The sequence below is a fragment of the Phascolarctos cinereus genome, unplaced genomic scaffold, assembly GCF_003287225.1.
Source record: "Phascolarctos cinereus isolate Bilbo 61053 unplaced genomic scaffold, phaCin_HiC Scaffold_5;HRSCAF=322, whole genome shotgun sequence".
Classification (NCBI taxonomy): Eukaryota; Metazoa; Chordata; class Mammalia; order Diprotodontia; family Phascolarctidae; genus Phascolarctos; species Phascolarctos cinereus.
This window is the reverse complement of record NW_027555958.1, coordinates 377,345,092-377,367,300: the sequence shown is the minus strand read 5'-3', so window position 1 is coordinate 377,367,300 and position 22,209 is coordinate 377,345,092. Positions and strand designations below refer to the sequence as shown.

Here is a 22,209-nt window from a genome sequence, read left to right as displayed (position 1 = left end):
AAGTCTCTCCCCACTCCAATCCATCTTCCATAACCACTAAAGTGACTTTCCTAAAACGAAGGTCCAATCATATAATCCCTGCCCCTAATCAATAAACTCCAGTGGCTTCCTATTGCTTCCAGGGTCAAATTCAAAATGCTAATTCCCTCCTACCTTTTCAGTCTTCTTACACCTTACTCCCCCAACAAGAACGCTTTGACCCAATGACACTGGCCTCCAGGTGGTTCCACAAATATGACACTTCACCCCGCTATCTTCCATGCCTGAAACACTCTCCCTCCTCCACTCCAACTACTGACATCCCTGGCTACCTTTAAGTCCTAACTAAAATCTCACCTTCTACAGGAAGCCTTTTTCAACCTCCCTTAATTCTAGTGCTTTCCCTCTTTTAATTATTTCCTATTTATCCTGAATATAACTTGCTTTGTATATATTTGTTTGCATATTGTCCCTCCCATTAGACTGTAAGCTCCTTGAGGGCAGGAACTGTCTTTTGACTCTTTTTGCATCCCCAGCACACAGCACAGTGCTTGGCACATAGTGGGTGTTTAATAAATGTTTTTTGATTGACTGGAAAATACTCTAGCACTAATGAGGCTAATATTAATGGTCTGACCAAGCCAGTTATTTTCAAACAAAGAAAAATTAGATTCCACTGCATTATAGTATTGGTCACTAGGGCAACAGGAGCAGCAGTATACGTATGTACCAGTGTAAATGCATCTTCCTCATTCAAAAAATGAGTCAAAGTACATGCTACTGCAGGTCAAAAGCATCTTTGTACTACCTCCTAGAATAGTAAACTAGCCCCAAAAGGAAAAAATCTTGGCAGGGATGAAAGGAAACAGGCCTCATTGTTAGTAGTATCATAAACTAATATAAATTTTTGAGAATATGGCAATAAAAATAAATTCCACATAACTAATTATACCCTTGGACCCAGTGATTCCACTGCTAGGGCTTAATCATTTAACAATCACCCAGCGGCAGCTAGGTAGCACAGTGGATAGAGCACCGGCCCTGGAATCAGGAGGACCTGACTTTAAATCTGGCCTCAGATACCTAATACTCACTAGCTGTATGACCCTAGGCAAGTCACTTAACCCCACTGCCCAGCAAAAAAACAATCACCGAAAAGGACCTATATATCTACACAAAAATATTCACAACTGTTTTGTCAAAGCAAAAACTGGAAATAACCTCTACATTCAACATGGAGAAAGGATGAATTCATTTATGTGATTTAAAAATAGCAGACACCTATCCACATCCAGAGAAAGAACTATGGAGTCTGAATGCAGATGGAAGCATACTATTTGCTCTCCTTTTCTTTTGTTGTTCTGTTTTATTGCTTCATTTTTGTGGTTATTCCCACTAGTTCTAATTCTTCTTTAGATCATGACTAATGGGAAAATATGCTTAATATGAATCTGTAAGTACAGCCTATATCAGATTGCATGCCATCTAGGGGAGGGGAGAGGAGAGGGAGGGGGAGAAAATTTAAAAGTCAAAATCTTATGGAAGTGAATGTTTAAAACTAAAAATAAATAATTTTTTAAAAAACACAAATAAAGCAACCTATAAAACCACAAAAAAATAGTAGACACCATCACTGAAAATGCCATGTACTGAAAGTAAACACTATTAAAAATAGTAAATATAAAGAATACAAAGAAATAAGACCTATATAAAGCTATGCAAAGCAATAATGGCAGAATCAGAACCATCTACATACTGGCAAAAATTTTTTTTAAGTAATGCAACTTCAGATAGACTTGGAAGGGGACAGAACACAAATACATTTTTTGTGTGCTATTAATCTGGTTACTTCTTTGTAAGATGAAAAGGGAGTTATGTTTGTTTTTACTCCTCATTTTACATATGTTTGTTTTTGTTGACGGCTATTACATTTACAACAAAATTTTAAAGAGTATCATCTTTGTACCCAGACAGCAATATGATTCATTTCATACGTATTATTTCATTCCAGTTTCTATGAGCCATGTAAATAAGCACAAATAAGTAGTCCCCAAGCCTACAGGAAATCATGCAACAAATTAAGTTTAAGGTAAAATTCATACCTTAACTTTCAGTTTCCTCGGTAAGTTTGGTTTCCACATGGGAATCCGTTTTTGGCAAGGAACTTTAAGATTCTGCAACAGGAACTATTTGTGGTTCCCTTAGCCTCATGAGAAAGGAAGCAGTAGAATATGGAAAGGCAGAAGAAACTGCCAAATGTGAATTAAACAAAAGCAAATTTGGGTTCCTTCCGCTTCTGGGAGCCAAGATGGCGCAGTGAAAAGGTAGTCGCTCTCACTCTCCCCTATCAACCTCTGAAAACCCAGAAAATATCACCCCAGAAAAAAAAAAACCCTGGAACACCTGAACTAGAAGAAAGACAAGGAGCAGCAGTGCAGTAGCCCACCAAACGGGTCTCCCAGTGCCTCCGCAAAAACAAGGGGCCCCAGGTGGATAAGTACCCTGGGGCATTCATCTGAAAGTAGGTGAAGAAACCAAACCTAAAGGCTTCCTAAAGCAGCGACCTTGCTGATTCCAACCCAACACTAGGTGAGCTGTAGGAGCCCTGAAGCCCCCAATTATGAAGAGATCCTGAAGCCCAGGTGGTAGAGCAGGCAAACACCAACACCTGGAGGGGGGGAGGGGGAACCGGTGGAAACCAGCTCAGAAAACCACTAGGAGTCTCCGCAATCCACAGCAAAGGAATCTCCCTGTGCATTAGCAGAAATGAGGGAGACAACACTGCAGGGGGCCCCAGGCAGATAAACATCCTGCAGCAGCCATCTAAAAGGAGCAGAAGAAAGCTAAAGGAAAGGAAAAGCAGGCAACCTAGAATTGCCTGAAAGTTCCAGCCTTGCTGATTCCAGCCCAACACAAGGTAAGCTGCCAGAAACCTACAGCCTCCAATTCCCAGCATAAGAGGCCCCAGAATGCAAAGCCAGTGACCAAGACCTAGGCTCCCAACACAAGAAGCTTGGGTCAGTACCCTCTGTTCCCCAGCAGGAGAGCTCAATCTCTTTAAAGGCCAGGGAATAAAGAAACAACACGAGTAAAAAGAAACGTACCATAGATTCATATTATGAGAAGAGTGAAGATCAAGACAGAAATTCTGAAGAGGACAACATTGTCAACAAACCCACATCTGCAACAACAAAAGGGAATATGAACTGGTCTGAAGCCCAAAAAGCCTTCTTAGAAGAGCTCAAGAAGGATTTTAATAGTCAAATGAGAGAGGTAAAAGAGTCCTTCAAAAATACAATTGGCCAGTTGGAAAAAAAATACACTGAAGAAAACAAGTCCCTAAAAAACACAATTGGCCAATTGAAGAAGGAAGGACAAAATCTAACAGAAGAGTATGCTGAAGGAAACAAGTCCCTAAAAAACACAATTGGCCAGTTGAAGAAGGAAGTACAAAAACTAACAGAAGAAAACAATCTGTTAAAAACTAGAATTGGACAAATGGAAACTAATGTCTCTATGAGAGAGCAAGACTCAGTCAAACAGAAACAAAAAAATGAAAAAATCATGAAAATGTAAAATACCTCATCAGTAAAACAACGACCTGGAAAATCGATTCAGGAGAGACAATTTAAAAATTATTGGACTACCTGAAAATCATGATGAAAAAAGAGCCTGGACAGTATCTTTCAGGAAATCATAAAGGAAAACTGCCCAGAAGTCCTAGAACCAGAAGGGAAAATAACCATAGAAAGAATGCACCGATCACCACCTGACAGAGATCCCAAATTGACAAGCCAAGAAATATAATAGCAAAATTCCAAAATTACCAGATGAAAGAGAAGGTGCTGCAAGCAGCCAGAAAGAAAATTTAAATATCATGGAACCACAGTCAGGATTACACAGGACCTTGCAGCTTCTACATTAAAAGACCGCAGGGCATGGAACATGATATTCCGTAAGGCAAAGGAGCTTGGAATGCAGCCAAGGATCAATTACCCAGCAAAAATGAGCATCATTTTTCAAGGGAGGAGGTGGATATTCAAGGAAAATAGGAGACTTCCAAACTTTCCTGATAAAAAGACCAGAGCTCAACAAAAAATTTGATCTTCAAGTACAGGACTCAAGAAGGACTTAAAAAGGTAAATGGGACAGAAGGATACAATATGTTGTTAATAAGGGGGGGGGTGTTTAAACCCCTACAAGGGAATATGAGACTTGCAACCCTTGAGAACTGTATTGTTATTACACCTTGTTAAAGGAGTATACATAAAGAGGGTGGATATTAGTTGACTTTGATGTAATGATAAAAAAAAATCTAATCAAGTGGGTTAAATGGATCCAAATAAGTGGATCAATCTAATCTTAGAAAATCTGAGAAAGGAGGAGGCAGACAAGGGTAAATTACAGGAAAAGACACAAAATCCTATTACAGCAGGGGGGGGGGGGGATTGTTTGAACCTTACTCTCATCAGATTAGGCTCAAGAAGGGCATAATATAATCAGTTAGGTATAGAAATCTAACTTGCCCTATAGGCAGTAGGAGGGAAAAGGGGAAAGAAAAGGGAGGGGGAAAGAAGGGAGGGGGGAAAGAAGGGAGGGAAGCAGCAGTAAGACTAAAGGGGAAGAAAAGGGAAAGGGATAATAAAAGGGGGAAGGGACTGAAGGAGGCGTGGTCAAAAGCAAAACACTAGTGAAGGGGAGAAAGGAAAAAGGAGAAAGAAAAGCATAAATGGGGGGGAAAAGGATGGAGAAAAAGACACAGATAGTAATCATAACTGTGAATGTGAATGGGATGAACTCTCCCATAAAACGGAAACAGATTGCAGAATGGATTAAAAACCATAATCCTACAATATGTTGTTTACAGGAAACACATTTGAAAAAGAGTGACACATACAGGGTAAAGGTAAAAGGCTGGAGCAGAATATATTATGCGTCAGCTGAAGTAAAAAAGCAGGGGTAGCAATCCTGATTCTGATAAAGCAAAAGCAAAAATAGATCTAATCAAAAGAGATAAGGAAGGATACATCCTGCTAAAGCACCATAGACAATGAAATAATATTACATTAAATTGAAAAGTTTTTGCACAAAGCCAATGCAACTAAGATTGAAGGAAGGTAGAAAATTGGGAAAGAATTTTTACAACCAGTCTTTCTGATAAAGGCCTCATTTCTAAAATATATAGAGAATTAAGACAAATTTATAAGAACACAAGCCATTTCCCAATTGATAAATGGTCAAAGGATATGAACAGACAGTTCTCAGATGAAGAAATTAAAGCCATCTATAGTCATATGAAAAAATGCTCTAAATCGTTATTGATTTAGAGAAATGCAAATCAAAACAACTCTGAGGTACCACATCACACCTATCAGATTGGCCAACATGACAAAACAGGAAAATGATAAATGTTGGAGAGGATGTGGGAAAATTGGAATGCTAATACATTGTTGGTGGAGTTGTGAAATGATCCAACCATTTTGGAGAACAATTTGGAACTATGCCCAAAGGGATACAAAAATGTGCATACCCTTTGATCCAGCAATAGCACTTCTAGGGCTATATCCCAAAGAGATCAAACAAATGGGAAAAGGACCCACATGTACAAAAATATACATAGCAGCTCTTTTTGTGGTGGCAAAGAATTGGAAATTGAGAGAATGCCCATCAATTGGGGAATGGCTGAGCAAGTTGTGGTATATGAATGTAATGGAATACTATTGTGCTATAAGAAATGATGAACAGGCTGGCTTCAGAAAAACCTTATATGGTCTGATGCGGGGTGAAGTAGCAGGACCCAGAGGACTTTGTACACAATAGCAGCCATGTTATGCAATAACTAAGAATGTTAAACTGAATGCTTCTCAGCATTACGAGGATCTAAGACATCTCCAGAGGCCTCAGAAGGAAAATGCTGTCCACATCCAAAGAAAGAACTATGGAAGTCGAATCACTCTCGCTTATTTTTACCTTCTGTTGAGTTTTGTTTCATCTTTCTGATGGTTCCTCCTATTGGTTTTAATTTTTACTTACAACTTCACTAATGTGAAAATATGTTTAATGGGTATGTAAATGTAAAGCCTATGTCAGATTGGGCACCGTCTTGGGGAGGGTGGGGGGAGAAAAAGGGAGAAAAATTTTCAACTCATAAGCTTATGGGAAAAAAATTTTTTAAAAATCTTCAAAAAAAATGATGCCACAAATACAGGAGTTCAGGAGTCCTGGAATGCTTTATCAAAAGGCTCAGTGGCTGGTCCAACACCAGTGACAATTAGAGGAAAGAAAGCAGAGCTAAAAGAAATGTGGCTTACAATAAAAACTCCTCCAAGCTGAATAAAAAAAAAAAGCAAATTTGGGAGTCAAGTAGAATTTTTGTACTTTATGACTTTGGAAAAGTTTGCAGGGTTGAACTAACCATATCACAAAGCTTTTAATAAGGGTGGGTTTTTCTTTTTCTCTTGCAATGGCAGGAGGATAGAAAGAATTAACTGGTCTCTTTTGATGGAGGAATCAAGGCTATCCTGAACTATGGGAAACAAATCACCCTGGGAAAGGAAGATTAGGAAGGGAAAGGCAGCAAAGGGTCACTGTGCTTTGGTAGGTCATTTCTTCACAGGGAGCTTGAGGATGCAGCGAGCTCAGCAAGATGGGGTCTTCAATTCCCCACAGGCCATGAAGTGGAAATTATACCAAGAGGCCAGAGGGGAGGCCACCTCATACTATACTTACAGCAATCTAATGAAGTTTTCCATTGGAGTAAATTATGCTCCTCTGGCAAGCTGCTAAGCTCTAGGTTGTGCCTCTTTCATACAATTGAGAACTAGAAAGGGCCTAGGAAGTCACCTGGTCATTTTAAAGCTGGAGGAACTACAGCCCAGAGAGGGAAACTGATGACCAAGGTTACACAGAAAGCAAATGGAAGAACCAGAATTTGAAGCCAAGTTTTCTGACTCTAAATTCAATACTCATTACTAACAAATTCTCCCTGTTGCCAGCAAGCATTTTTATGCCTTTATGTAGGAATAATAACTTTAGCTAGGGAAGGAATGAAGAAGGAAGGAACAAGGAAATAAAAACTACTGCCAAAGAACTAGAATTGGAGTCTGGGGACCTGGTTCTGGCTCTTATTGATCAGGGAGGATGGAATAATTATTAATAGGTGCCTACTTTGTGCCAGGCTCTCTGCTAAGAGTTCTATAAATACCATCTCATTTGACAGCAGCCTTAGGAAACTCACTGAACCTTTCTAGACCTCTGCTTACTTACAAATAGCTGAAACTTCTTTCTGCCCCTCCCCCAAGGCATACGCACAGGATGGGAGGAGAGGGAACGATCTGTTTAATATTTAGAGGTGCTACATAACTGAATGCTATGTAACCATAACACCCAAGCTTGACCCCCATGCACCTGCCTCCCTTCTGTGCAAAGGTAAGGAAGGGACTTTCAGTACTGACTGACCACTTCAAAGTTCATAAGATCATAGCTCTAAGCCTCAAAGAAACTCAGAGGAAATCCAGTCCAATCTCCTGAAGTTACAGAATATATTTTCAGACTTGATCTATGTACAGGTTAGTTGTACTGGGTGAATATTTTTTTCTTTTCTTTTTTATTCCTTGCTACAAGAGATTATTTGATGGGGATGGAGAAAGTGAGATATCCAGAAATAAAGATAATACAAAAACAAAAAAAATCACTAACATCTTTAGAAGAATATATTTGAAAGGAAAAAAAAAGGTGCTACATAAATCCAAGGCAATAACAGCAATAAATAAGAATAATAATCACAATGTAATATATGACAGCCCCAACCTTAAGGTGCACAGAGCAGCAGGTTTTATGTTCACAGTAAAGTCATGGCCACAACACCATTCTAGTCTCATCACCACCATGGCTGCATGATACAACCACTGCAGTCTGTCAAAAGAAAATGACAACTATCTGTGAACCAGATAAGATTCTATGATAAGATCTGCTATATATAAGCAAATAATTATTGAAGGTTTAGGTATCAAATAGCAAAGAATGACTCAAACCCAATTTTTCTGACTCCCACAATGCTCTTTCCATTTGACCTTTCTGTGTTTCTTTAAAGTATTTTCAAATGCAAATTTCGAGGAAATCAAATAAAAGTTTCTATCCAAGTACACTATACATCTTTTCTACCTTCTTTCAAATTCTATAGTCCAGTTTTAACCCTGTGTGGCAATAAGGAGAGTTTAATTTGAACTAAAGTGACACTGCAATGAACTCTTTCAAAGGAAAATTATAATAAAGAAAATCTCATGGTTTAAGAAAAAAGCCTACTATTTAATTGTGTTTTGGCTTCATGTTTCTTTCTGATGCCTGTTCTCTATATGCCTCTAGAGAACAGAGACCAGTTTTTTCTAGTCTTCTTTAAGAAGTGTACATTTAAATATTCGATGATAATGATGATGACAGTGGTGATGCCAATTACCACAATTATTTCATTAGAAGAAATGAAAAAGGTTGATTGATTTCTATAAATAATATATTTAATAAATAATAAGTTTAGAGTTTTACAACACACATGAAAATGCCTGGCTGAGACTATATACTTTTCACCATCCTAATTTCCTCAACCCAAGATTGTGATTGAGATAAGCTACAATATCAAGACACCCTATAGGTCCTTAAGATAACAAAAGGTATTACTGTCTCTGTCATTTTGTAACCCTATCCCTTCCTTCTGAAGAAAAGCTCAAGCCTCTTTGTCTCAATATTTCAGTGAGAATCACAGAATCTTAGTGCTGAAAGGAACCAACTCAAAGGTACCTGAATAAGAATCTATTCTTGACCCAACAAACTGTCATCCAGCCTTTGCCTAGAAGGGCTGCGGCAAGAAGAAATCCACTACTTCCACAAGTCACTTTATTTGGCTTAGGGTCTAATTGCTGGGAAATTTTTCTTACACAGAGCCAAAATCTGCTTTGTCTCAACCTTCATCCATTGTCAAGTTCTATCCTAAATTTTTTCTTCTCCAGGGAAAATATCCCAAATTCCTTCATCTACTCACTTGATAAATTCCTTTTCTTCCCTTTTCCTATCTGATATCTTACATCAATCACCTGGATGCCTTCTGCCACTATCTTCTCCTTCACATTTGTCTCACATAATGAGATAGTTCTCCTTGCTAACTCCTCTACAGGCACAAACGATCCCATTCCATCTTGTCTTTTCAAGTAGATTGCCCCCTTTTTCATCTGCACTCTCTCACTTAATCATCAGTCTACTGGCTGCTTTCCTACTACCTACAAACATACCCATGTCTTTTACATCCCTCAAAAAATCCTCACTTTATCCATCCATTCCTGCTAGCTGTTCTCCCATAACTCTTCCCCCTTTTGTGGCTACACTCCTTTAAAAGTCCTTCTACAATAGGTGCCTTCACATCATTCTCTTCTTAACTCTATGCAATCTGGCTTCTGACCTCATAATTCCACTGAAATGGCTCTCCAAAATTACCAATGGTCTCTTAATAGCCAAATCCAGTGGCCTTTTCTCAGTCCTCATCCTTCTTGACCTTTCTTCAGACTCTGACCCTGTCAAGCACCCTCTTCTCCCTAGGTTTGTTACACTACTCTCTACTGGTTCTCCTCTTACCCATTTGGTTGTTCTTTCTGGTCTCTTTTGCTGGATCTTCATCAAGATGACACCAGGTGTCCTTGGCAGTCTTTTCTTCTCCTTCTATACTATTTCATTTGATGATCTCATCAGCTTCCAAGGATTCTATGATCATCTCTATGCTGCTGATTCTCAGATCTTCTTATCCTGCACTTACCTTTCTGATAATCTCCAGTCTCAACATCTCCAAATGACTACATTGAACATCTCAAAGACATCTTAAACTCGCTATGTCTAAGACTGAACTCATTATCTTTCCCACAAAACCAATTTATCTTGTTTATTGTTTATTTGTACATAGTTGTATACATGCTGTCTCTCCCATTAGATTGTTAGCTCCCAGAGGGCAGGGACTATCTTTTACCTTTCTTTGGATCTCCAGGGCTTAGTACAGTGCCTGGTATATAATAGGTGCTTAATAAATGCTGACTGACTGACTCAGGGCATGATCCCAAGGATTTTCAATACCCTAAGTCATGTTCCTCTGAACACTTTCTAACTTTCATAACTTCCCTATTACTGCTGAGGGCACCACCATGCTTCCAATCACCCAGGCTTACAACCTAAGTGTCATCCCAAACTCCTTACTTTCTTACCCTTTTATCCAATTTGTTGCCAAGTCCTGTTGACCTTCTCTTTCTAACATCTTTCATATATACTGCCGCCTCCTGTAACAATACCACATCTGGTACCAGCCCTCTCTCATCATGTCATGAAAGAAGAGAACTGCAACTTGCTGTTTGGTCTGCCTCAAGTTTCTCTCTCCTCCAGTCCATCCACCTCTCAGATGTCAAAGTGATCTTACTAAAAGCACAAGTCTGACCCAAACTCCAGTGGCTTACATTACACCAGCCCACACACTCTGTGATCCAGTGACATTGGCCTCCTTGCTGTTCCTAGAACAAGACACTCCATCTCCCAACTCGGGGCTTTTTCTCTGTCTCTCTCCTACGGTCACAATGCTCTCCCTCATCTGTATTCTGACTTCCCTGACTTCTGTCAAGTCTCAGCTAAAATCCCACCTTCTATAGGAAGCCCTTCCTGATCCTCCTTAATTCTAGTCCCTTCCCTCTATTATTTCCAATTTATCCTGTTTATTGTTTATTTGTACATAGGTGTATACATGCTGTCTCTCCCATTAGATTGTTAGCTCCCAGAGGGCAGGGACTATCTTTTACCTTTCTTTGGATCTCCAGGGCTTAGTACAGTGCCTGGTATATAATAGGCGCTTAATAAATGCTGACTGACTGACTCAGGGCATGATCCCAAGGATTTTCAATACCCTAAGTCACGTTCCTCTGAACACTTTCTAAATTTATCAATGTCATTCCTAAAATGTAATGCCCAGAGCTGAAGACAATATTCCATATGATGTGTAGCTACAGCAGAGTACAATGGGACCATCACTTCCTTTGATGCAACCTAAGATAACACTGGCTTTGTTGACTGCCACATAACTCTGTTTACTCATACTATGCTTGCAATTTAGTAAAACCTTTCAAGCTTAAGGTGAAATGTTGTTCAGTCAAAACCCTCCATCTTACACTCATGAGGTGGATTGTTTTAAACCAAGTGTCAGGGCAGCTAGGTGGTGCAGTGAATAGAGCACTGGCCCTGGAGTCAGGAGGACCTGAGTCCAGATCCGGCCTCAGACACATGACACCTACTATCTGTGTGACCCTGGGCAAGTCACTTAACTCCACTGCCTAGGTCCCCCCCAAAAAAAACCCTTAATAAACCAAGTGTCCAAGTGTAAGACTTTACACTTCTCCTTATTAAATTTTACCTCATTCAATTCAGCCCAACATTCTCACCTGTCAAGATATTTCTAGATCCTCGTGCCAAACTAGGCCTCCCCATTTGGTGCCATCTGCAAATCTAATAAGTTCACTATCCATGTCTTTGTTTGAGGCACTAAGAAAAAGGTTAAACAGCACAAAGCCAAGGACTGATCAGATCCCTGAGCCATCCACTACAGATCTCCTCCCAACTGACAACTGAACCATTAATGAGTACTCTCTGGGTTCATCTAACAGGCTCTTAATCTACCTAAGTGCACTATCATCAAGCCTACACATGGTCCACAAGAATGCATGAAAAATGTTGTCAAATGCTTTCCTGAAATCCCAATAAACTGTATCTACATCATTCCCCTAATCCACCTCTCTAAAAGCCCTGGTAAAAAAAGAAATTGAGGTTAGTCTGAATGACATGTTCTTGATAAAACAATGTTGGCTCTTTCCAGTCACTCCTTCCTTTTCTAGATGTTTACCCACCATCCCTTTCAGGGTACGTCCCATAATTTTGCCAGGAATCAAAGTCAGAATCAGTGGCTTAAAAGTCTGTAGAATAATATTTGTAAAGCACTTTTCAAACCTTAAAGAGACCTATAAATGCTGTTTTTATTATTAACTCATTGTCTTCTATCCTAGGGATATTTGCCTTTCCCTGGGCCAGTGGCAACTCTGCTGTTCTCCAGTCTGAGATTACTCACAATAATTACTCACAGTAGCTCTGAAGTCTGGGCCATGTGGGATGGCCACGAAGGTGTTATGAAGCGCTTAGAACTTGGTCAGACAATGAAGATGCCAAGGTCATCCACTGCATCCCAGGCCATCATCTCCTCTTTGTAGAGAGGTAAAAAAAGAAACAGAAAAAAAGACTAGCCATCAACCCACTCCCAATCTAATCTTCTACCCACTTAGCCAAGCTGCTTCTGAGAACTAGACCACATTGAGGTTCTATCCAATGGACTTTTTATCCCTAAAATAATATCTATGTTCTAAACTTTCTACTCAGACCCTGAAGTATGTCACAATGTGATCATATCAAGGGGAAAAAAATCACTTTTGTGCCCTTCCTCTTCCTTCCCTACTATGCATTCATTCAATGCCTAGGCAACATGCAAAGCTCTGTGACAGGCACCAGTTTAAAGTGAAATAGCATAAAGGTATAAAATGTTATGTAAATAGTATTTTTATTGTTATTACATTCCAATCATTTCAAAGTTCTAGTTTGTCCTCAGCAATTCTAATACACAGTACATAATACATAATGCCTATAAGTACTCTTCTACACCAGAAAGAACAGTTAAAAATCTCTCAGAGGTCTGCCAGATAGCTATTGAATGGTGAGTCTCTGAACATTTCAGTTTCTCATTCTACATGAGTACAACTTCATATGGAAAAACTAAGACTATGAGTTGAACTGGATCTTCACCTTACAATGGAAAAGGAGACAAAATCTAAGCATCTCATAAATCCTCCCCCAGGGATTCTTTATCTAACACAGCTTCCTAGAGTCATGGGCAGCCTAAAAATTCACACATTCATCTATAGTAAGGTGTTAACAGGAGGAGCACTGAACTTGGAGTCAGAAGACTTGGACTTGTGTTTTAGCTTAGCAGTTACTATGGGGACCACAGGGAAGTCACTTTAACACACTGGGCCTCAGTATTTTAGCAATAAATTGAGAGAATTGTACTAGACAAACCCTTCCAGTTCTGCCATTCTATAATCCCATCTGGATACACTACATTTGGAGTGGGGTACCTGTTGTTCCCCCTCTCCTCTTTCTCCTCCCCTTAGAATTTTAACTTCATTCTAGTCGGGATTCTTTTATTCATTTTATTTGTATCCACAACACCCAGCATAGTGCCTGGCATACAGCAGATATTTAACAAATGCCTGATGACTGACCGACAATTTTCTTAATCACAAATAACTCTACAAACTAATGTGAATATCCTCTCTATTAGGGGGAACAAAATTAAATAGCTCTGGTCCTACCTTTTCGCCACTACCACAAGCTTTTGTATTTAGGCAGAAGTTCCAGAGGTTAAAGAGGCCTAACATTCGAATGCCAATCCATGATCCACCAGAAGAAACTCGTGCGAGACATCTCTCTCTTAAACTGTATTTTTAAAAGGAAAAAACAAAGGTCCAGGGTACCTTGATTACCTCCTCCTCCTACCCACCTCTTCTACTCCCACAGATGATTCTATTTTCTGAAATGCAATTTCCAAAACTAAAGTCACCCTTCCAAATAATGGGAAAATGGGCTTCGGGTACAACATGAACTTGCCCACCTTAACTTCCAATCTGCCCTCACTTGAGCACTTCTGCTCTGCTTCCTACCAACATACCTAGATCTCCCACATCCTTTAAAACATCTTCGCTTGTCCCTACTGGACTAAGTATCACACTATATCTCTTCCCTTTCATAGTCAAACTTCTAGACAAATTATTACATACTTGTTGCCTCTACTTCCTCACCCTCCCTTCTCAACACTTTACTGTCCGGCTTCTGATCCACAATTTACTGAAGCTGCCCACTCCAAGGTCACCAAAGATCTCCTAATCACCAAAACCAACGGCCTTTGTCAGTCCTCATGTTTCTCGACTCTCTGCAGCACTTACCACTGTTAGTGGCCCTCTCCTCCTGAACACTATCTCCTCCCACTGTTCTCTGATACCATCCTCTCTGGTTCTCTCCTTCTACTTGTATGATCGCTCCTTCTCAGTCTCCTTTGCTGGATCATCATTTAGGCCCACTCCACTATGAATCCATACCCCACAAAGCTGCCCTCAACTCTCTCCTCTTTTCTCTCTATATCCTCCTCCCTTGATGATCTCATCAGCTACCATTAATTCAACCATCATCTCTATGCAAAAGACCCCCAAAGCTACCCGCCCAGCCCTTATCTTTCTTCAGAGTTCCACACTTCTCAAAATCAACATGTTCAAAACAGAACTAGTTACCTTTTCCCATAAACCAGGGGTGGGGAACCTGTGGCCTTAAGACCACATGTGGCCTAAACCCATTCCTATTTCAAACTGCCATTTTTTTTCTAGGACATCACAATCCTAATCACCCACATTTGCAACCTTATAATCTTCCTTAAATCCTCCCTCTCCCTCAACCCACACAGGCCCAGTCTTGTTGGTTCTACTACCACAGTATTTCTTGTATTAATCCCTTCTCTCCACTGACAAAGCTACCAGGCTAGTTCCAACCTTCATCCCCTCTAGTCTGAAATATGACTATAGCCTTAATAACTGGTCATTCTGTATCCAGTCTCTTCCCTCTCCAACCCATTCTTCAGAGCTGCCAAACTGATTCCTAAAGCACAAGTCTGACTATATCATTCCCCTGCTCAGGAAGTTTCAATGGCTCCCTATTGCCTCTGAGATAAAATACAAATTCTTCTGTGAAGCCACTGAAAAGCCCAGCCCACCTGGCTCCAACCTATCTTTCCAGACTCATTTCATATTATTCTCCTTTACATATTCTACATTCCAACCAAACTTGCCTGCTTGCTTTCTCCCCAAAGAAAATCTTCCATCTCCTGTCTTCTGTACACCTTTGTACAGCCTCGGTCCCAGGGGTAGAAAGCTCTGTCCCATCACCTTTGCCTAGAACTATCTAGAGCTTCCTTTATAGCTGGGCTCCAGGCCTTTCCAGAGTCCTCCAGTGGTTAGTGGTCATCCCCATGACTTTGTATTTAAGGTAATCACTTATCTGCATACATGTTGTCTCTCCCCACGAGAATATAAGCTGCTTGAGAGCAGGAACCATTCTATTTTTGTCTTTGTAGTCCCAGCACTTGGCATGTTGAAGGACCATAAAAAATGTCTGTGGAATTGAATTAAATGAGCTGTGAGGAAGATTTTCTTAGTGAAGAAGAACCCTAAAGACGGTGAAAGAAAAAGGCCGTGGAATTTTCTTCTCTGGGGGACTTCAAAAATAAAACACATTCTCAACCAGGCTTTCCTAACACCTACTTCTTCATGGAGCAGAGGAAGAGAGCAGTTCTCTCTATATCCACTTTCACATCAACAACGCTCTGAACACAATATGTCAAAACTACAACCCCACAACAATTAGCCCTTCCTCTACAATATTCTCCATCGTGTAGAAACTATGATTGTCACTGACATCAGCAAGTCAAACAGAAGAGGATTACTTAGAATTGGTCTAAAATTTTAAAATTTGACTATCTGGGTACCTTCTAACTTTCACCCCTAATTCTAGACCCTAAGACAAATTAATGACATGTGTACAACTTGGTTACAGTAAAGCAGGCACACTACTAAGAAATACAACCTAAGAATCTAACTAGTCATTTCTATTTTAAAATGTTATCAGCCCCTAAATTCACAGGCTATTTGGCTGTTATTATCTTTTGTACACATAAGTGCAATCTATAGAGCTCATTCATTTTAACTAAAAGTTTGTATTTAACAACACCTGGGATCAAAGGAGGCCAGTTTCTCCAATTTCAGGTCCTGAGGGTAACTAGAAAGAAAAAGACCATCACCTTGAAAACTCTGGTCATGTTTAAGTGCTTTGGGGTCTTTGTATTTTTGTCCCAAGAAGAAATTAGTACTGAAAGGGTTAAAAAAGCAGCTCAGAAGGCAGGTTAGGAAGGAAGGAAGGAAATGAAGAGGGGAGAAAAGGGAGATTTTCACTTGCTATATGCTAGGCACTATGCTAAGCTCTGAGGATACAAAGTATAAGCAAAAAGAAAGTCTATGCCTTCAAAGAACTTACATTCTAAAGGGAAAAGACAACACACAAAAGGGGGTCACAAACACAAAAAAGTGGAGTCATACTTTCCTCAAAAAAAAAAAGAGCATAATTTCTGACCCAGGCACAATTTTTGGTAATTCATTGGCACCAACTAGCCTTCCTTTCCTAAAATACACCAGGTGACCAGGTCGTGTAAAGCATAACAAATGTATAGTCAAAGTACTGCACTGATTATCTACAAAATATTAAAAACAGCAAATAACAACAGCTAACATTTATATAGTACCTTCTGCATGCCAGATACTTTACAAATTATTTCATCTGATCCTCACAACAACCCTGAGAGGTAGATGTTATTATTATTCCCACTTTACAGATGAGGAAACTGAGGCAAATAGAGGTTAAGTGACTTGCCCAGGATCACTTGGCTAGTTAAGCTAGTTAAGTGCTTAAGGCCAGATTTGAACAGAGGTTTCCCCGATTTCAGGCCCACAGCTCTATCCACTCCGCCACCTAGCTGCCCCAATAACTGAGGTCCTCTGACGTCTTGGCTGAGACTCTTTATGGAAGCCACCAAAAAGAACCATAGGGGATGAGAAGTCATGGATGATGGGCTGCAATCTGCACCAGCAGACAGCCAAGATCGTGGAGCCTCTCAAGTATACATGACCTTCCCCCAAACCCAAACCTCGCATTCCTTCTTTGACAATACAGCCCATAGCCTGAGGGCTACTGAACTTCATTCCACTTCCCTTCCACCTCTATGAATGCCCTGGCTCACTTCTGCTATCGCCCCGATTGTGCTCTCTCTCCTCTCCACCTCCTGGCTTCCTTCGAGTCCCAAAGTCCCACTTTCTCCAAGAAGTCTTTCCAGAGCTCCCCTGAACCCCAGGGAGTTAATTCTTTCCAAGTTATCTTTGTGAGAGTTGTCTGCACGCTGTCTTTCCCATTAAACTGGGAGCTCCCTGAGAACAGGGACGGTCTTTTGCCTTTCTTCATCGTCTTCAGCGCTTAGCACATTGTCGGGCACATAGTGGGCGCTTAATAAACGCTACTTGATTGACTCCTCCGGCGAATCATCTTTTTACTTTTGTGCATCCTACACACCCTGCCACCTCCTTCCTGGCCGTCGCAAGCCCCCCACCCCGCCTCCAACTCACAGCTGGATTAACCCCCCAGCCCTTCTCTTTCCAAAATCAACCATCCCTTTCTCCACAATTCCTCCCACGAAACCATCCTTTGGTAACCTCGATGCCTTTGGGAGACCGACTGCCCCAGACACCGGAGGTCCACCCCCAGAAATTCCCCCCACGCTCCTGACCTGACACCCCGCAGGGCGCCTCCCCATCCGTGACCCTGACACCCCGCAGAGCCCCCGCTCGCCCTTGACCCTGACACCCCGCAGAGCCCCCGCTCGCCCTTGACCCTGACACCCCGCAGAGCCCTACTCCCACCCCTGACCCTGGCATCCCGCAGGGCCCCAGCTCGCCCTTGACCCTGACACCCCGCAGAGCCCCACCCCTGACCCGGGAACCCCGTAGAGCCCCCCCACCCCTGACCCTGGCGCCCCACTCCTTTCCCTCTCCTTCCGCATCCCGGGTCCTCGAGGCGCCTGAACACCTCCCTCCGTGCCTGCCCCCCGCGGCCGGTCCTCAGGGCCCGGAGGCGCGTCCCTCCTTACCCGCGGAGACATCGCCGCCCGGGACCGGAGACAAGGGGGGGAAGCTGCAATCGTAGGAGCACTGGATGTCGCGAAAGAACTTCTGGGTCTCGCTCAGGTTCTGCTGCAGCCGATTCAGGTAGAGGCGGTGGTGGGCGAAGGCCCGGCCCAGTTCCCGAGACAGCCCGCTGCCGCCGCCGCCGCCGCCGGGGCCCGAGGCCGGGCCGCTCCCGCGAGGGGCCGTCCCTCCCCCGCCGCCGCCGCCGCCGCCGCCCTCCATCTCCTCCGACCGCTCCGTCTTCGCGGCTCGGCCCCAGGCCGCCGGCCCGCCCGGCCTCCCGCCTCCCTTCTGCCCGCCCCCCAATGGGGAGAGAAGGGGGAGCCCCAGCCTCGCTACGCCCCGGCCCGCCCGCCCACCGGCTGCACGCCGCCCACCCACCCCCGGGCTTTCGTCACCCACAGACGATAACAAACCAGCCCGCAGTGAGCCCACAACGGAACCTTTATTCACTCTGCCCAAGGGAGAGAGGGGGAATGCGAGGGGAGGAACGCCGCCCCGCGAGGCAGCCTGGGACTTGTAGGCCGCGGTCAGGCTGAGAGAAAAGCGGGCATCTCCGAGAGGCTGCAGAGGGATTCTTGAGGTGATGGGCTGGGGCCAACTTGAGCCGACTGTTAAATTTTCAATGTGAGCGTTTAAGTCTAGGAAGTCAGCTTGATTGATTGTTTTCTTGATTGTCTAGACTTAAGAAAATGAGGGAGAAAATGTTAATAATGGAAATTAAACTTTAAAGTGTGTCCTGCATACATTTCCCCCCCTCCCCTAGAAGCCAGTTGTTAAACATTTACCAGCACACAGAATCCAGGTTATAAATATTTTATTCATTCTCTCCTCATCCAAAACTTCCATGCCTGAATTCAATTCAACAAACATTTATTAAGCAACTACTGTATGCAAGTCACTTTCCTAGGTATTAGGGATGCTCTAAGACTTGTCCTCAAGCAGCTGACACGGGGTGTCTCTCCTGAGTCAAAAGACCTCATTTCAAATCCTCCTGCTTACGCTTAGTAGCTGTATGATTCTGAGCAAGTCACTTAACCTCTGTCACCCTCAGTTTCCCCATAGATTTTTGGTTAGGCCCAAATGTATAAAGTGCTTATCAAACCTTAAAACATTCTGTAAATGTTAGTTAATATTTTGATCCAATTAAACTCCCCTTACCCCCACCTTTTTTTTGTTTGTTTGTTTAAGGAAGAGGAGGAACTTCAAGCTCCGACCCAGGCAAAAATGGAATGCACTCACTGAAATCGTATCTAAAGATATTTAAAACAGAGGAAATTTTGTCGTTAAGGATATCAGTGTCCCAGTGATGGAAGCTGGATGATACAGTGGTCTAGAGTCTAGAAAACCTGAGTTCAGATTTTACCTGATTCCAGCCTCCCCACTTAATCTGCTGCCTGCCTCAGTTTCCTCATCTGAAAAATGAGGATAATAAAAGTACCTACTCACAGTGTTGTTGGGAGGATCAAATGAGATAATATTTGTAAAGCACTCAGCACAGTTCCTGGCACTTAATAAATGTTTCCTTCCTTCTTGTGATGATCCCAAAAGTAGGCTTTTAATCATTCATTTTCTCAAAAAACATTTATTAAGCTCTTCCTGTTTTCAACGCAGACTCCTCTAAAGTCCTCCTCTGGGGGCAGCTAGGTGGCGCAGTGGATAGAGCACCGGCCCTGAATTCAGAAGGACCTGAGTTCAAATGCGGCCTCAGACACATAACACTTACTAGCTGTGTGACCCTGGGCAAGTCACTTAACCCCATTGCCTAGCCAAAAAAAAAAAAAAAGTCCTCCTCTGATTCACCACATTATAGATGTGACCCTGATTTCTTAAGTCTGTGTCAGTGGAGGGCAAGTTCTCTGGAGATAAGGAGAGAGAGAGAAAGCTATCCAGCCACAGTGTTTTCCTATTTATGTCAAATGTGTTTGTGTGTGTGTATTTAAAACAGAATGTGAATTTACAAGTCCTAGGAGAAACAAAACCAAATAAATATTATTGCATGTGCTTAATATCTACAAGACATTGTAGCTATTCTGTACACAAGATAATGCCCTCTGAGGAATGTTCACAAATGAATGAAAATTTAAATAGCAAGACAGGATGTCAATAGATGCATCTGAGAATGGTGGAAAGTGCTCTAGACTCAAAGTTAGAAAAACCTGCCTCTTAACACTTAGTAGCTACGTGACCATGGGCGAGTCATCTCATTTCTCTGGTACCCTCAAGATGCCAGGAGAAAGCAAGGTGAATTGGAACAAGAATCTCACGGATAGACAGGCCTACATGAGTTGATAAGACAACAGATCCACTTGAATATTATTATTATTAATAATAATAATTAGTGATTCATAGGTTTGCAGGATGTTAGAACTAGAAGGAACTTCAAAGATTATCAAATCAAACTCCCTCATTTCAGAGATTAAGAAAATAAGACCCAAAGAAATGGAATGATTTACCTGAGGTCACACATCTAGGGATGGGTTCTAAGCACAGACCTCCAATCTCAATAGAATGCTCTTCCCACTTTAGAGAGTTACCTTCAAAGTCTTGAAGACCTGGGCTCTGACATAGGCTATGTCACTCAAAGTCACTTAACCTCTTGGTGCCCCCACAGACATCTCTCAAGGATGGTAAGTTGCAGAATAGTTGTTCATATGAACTGATAGAAGGGATTTAAGAGTTTCCTACACCAAAGAAATCACAGGAAACAGAGGACAGAAGGTAACAAGAATTTTGGGCTGACTTGGATTAGGAAGATTGTAAGTGAGGAGATAGAATCTGAATCAGATCTTGAAGAATGGGTGAGGCTGGAAGAAGAGTAACAGATATTTCGTAGCACCTTTAATTTTGTGCCAAACTTTGCATGCATTTTCTCATTGAAGCTTCTTGATAATGCCGGCACGTAGATCCTATCGATATTATTGTCCTCATTTTAGAGATGGGGAAACTGAGGCTTAGCAAGGTCAGGTGACTTGTCCATAGTCACATGACTTGTAAGAATGAGAGGCAGTATGTGAACCCAGTTCTTCCTAATTTCCCATCCAACTCTTATCTGTTATTCCCCACACTGTTTCTCCCATTTTTTCTGACTAAGTATAGAGGAGGGAGAAAGACATTCAAGGCAGGTGAATAAAAGGTTTAAAAACAAAAACTATGGGGTCATGAAATATGCATTTCATGCACTAAGGAAAAGCATCACTTGTTTCCTACTATAGAGAAGCTCAAAAGATGAGAGGGAAAGATGAAATCCTCCCCGGCCTAAACTTAAGCTGAATTCCCAACCAGTAAAATAAACCTCTCATTCTAGTATCTAACACTAACTGCAAAATGAAGGGAAATGGGCTTACACAGCAACAGAGGAGATTTATGCCAGATACAATGAAGGATTTTCTGATGGTATGGATTGTTAATCTCTAAAGTGAGTTAAAGAGAGAGTCTAAGAACTATTTTCTAGAGTTTTAATCACAGGTGTGACAATAGAAAGTATGCTGGATATGGCATCTGATGAGCTGGATTTAAATCCTGCCTCTGCTACTTAACTAGCTGTATTACCTTGGTCAAGTTGTTTCACCTTTATAGATCTCAGTTTCCTTATTGTTTTTGGTTTGGAGTTTTTTTGTTTGTTTTTTTTTGGGGGAGAGGCAATCAAGGTTAAGTGACTTACCCAGGGTCACACAGATAGTGTCTGAGGCCTAATTTGAACTCAGGTCCTCCTGACTTCAGGGCCAGTGCTCTATCCATTGTACTACCTTGCTGCCCCTGGTTTCCTTATTTGTAAAATGAAAGGGTTTGACTAGAACTCGATCAACGGTTCTTAGCCTGAGGTCCACATACTTTCTTATGGGTAGATTTCAGAGTTCATTTCCCATGAACTTGGATAGGAAAAATATTTTTATAACTGTATTTCAGTATAATTGAGTTCCTTTATAATCCTTTGTATTTAATTTGGTGCACTTAAAAACATTATCCTGAGAAGGAGTCCATGATCTTCATCAGACTGCCAAAGGAATCCATGACAGAAAAAAGGTGAAGAACTCCCAGGCAAGATGGCCTTTGAAGTTCCTTCTACTTCTAGATCTATATTCCTATTATCCTATGACTAAATGGCTTCTGAGTTCCTCTAGATCTAAATCTTTGTTCTTATGTTCTCTTCAGTCTGGGATGGTTTAAGTAAAAAAAAACTGGCAATGTTCCCATCAGCTCTGGTATCCAAAAATAAGACAAGTACCCTCTCTTACACTTGCCCTTCTGTTCTGCCCAGCTGCATTAATGAATGATATTTAGAATTTTTATTTTTTCAAATTGCAAACAAAAAGATTATATTCCTGTTTCATTTGTT

At 41.6% G+C, this 22,209-nt stretch overlaps 1 protein-coding gene across 1 annotated transcript in view; it reads right to left on the bottom strand.

Annotated features, from left to right (window-relative positions):
* Positions 1–22,209, bottom strand: part of DSTYK (dual serine/threonine and tyrosine protein kinase) — a 79,541-nt gene that overhangs the window by 43,205 nt on the left and 14,127 nt on the right. The window contains exon 2 of the mRNA XM_021003242.2: positions 17,834–18,405. Within this exon, the coding sequence (XP_020858901.2) occupies positions 17,834–18,405 (572 nt within the window). The remainder of the gene's footprint in view (positions 1–17,833; positions 18,406–22,209) is intronic.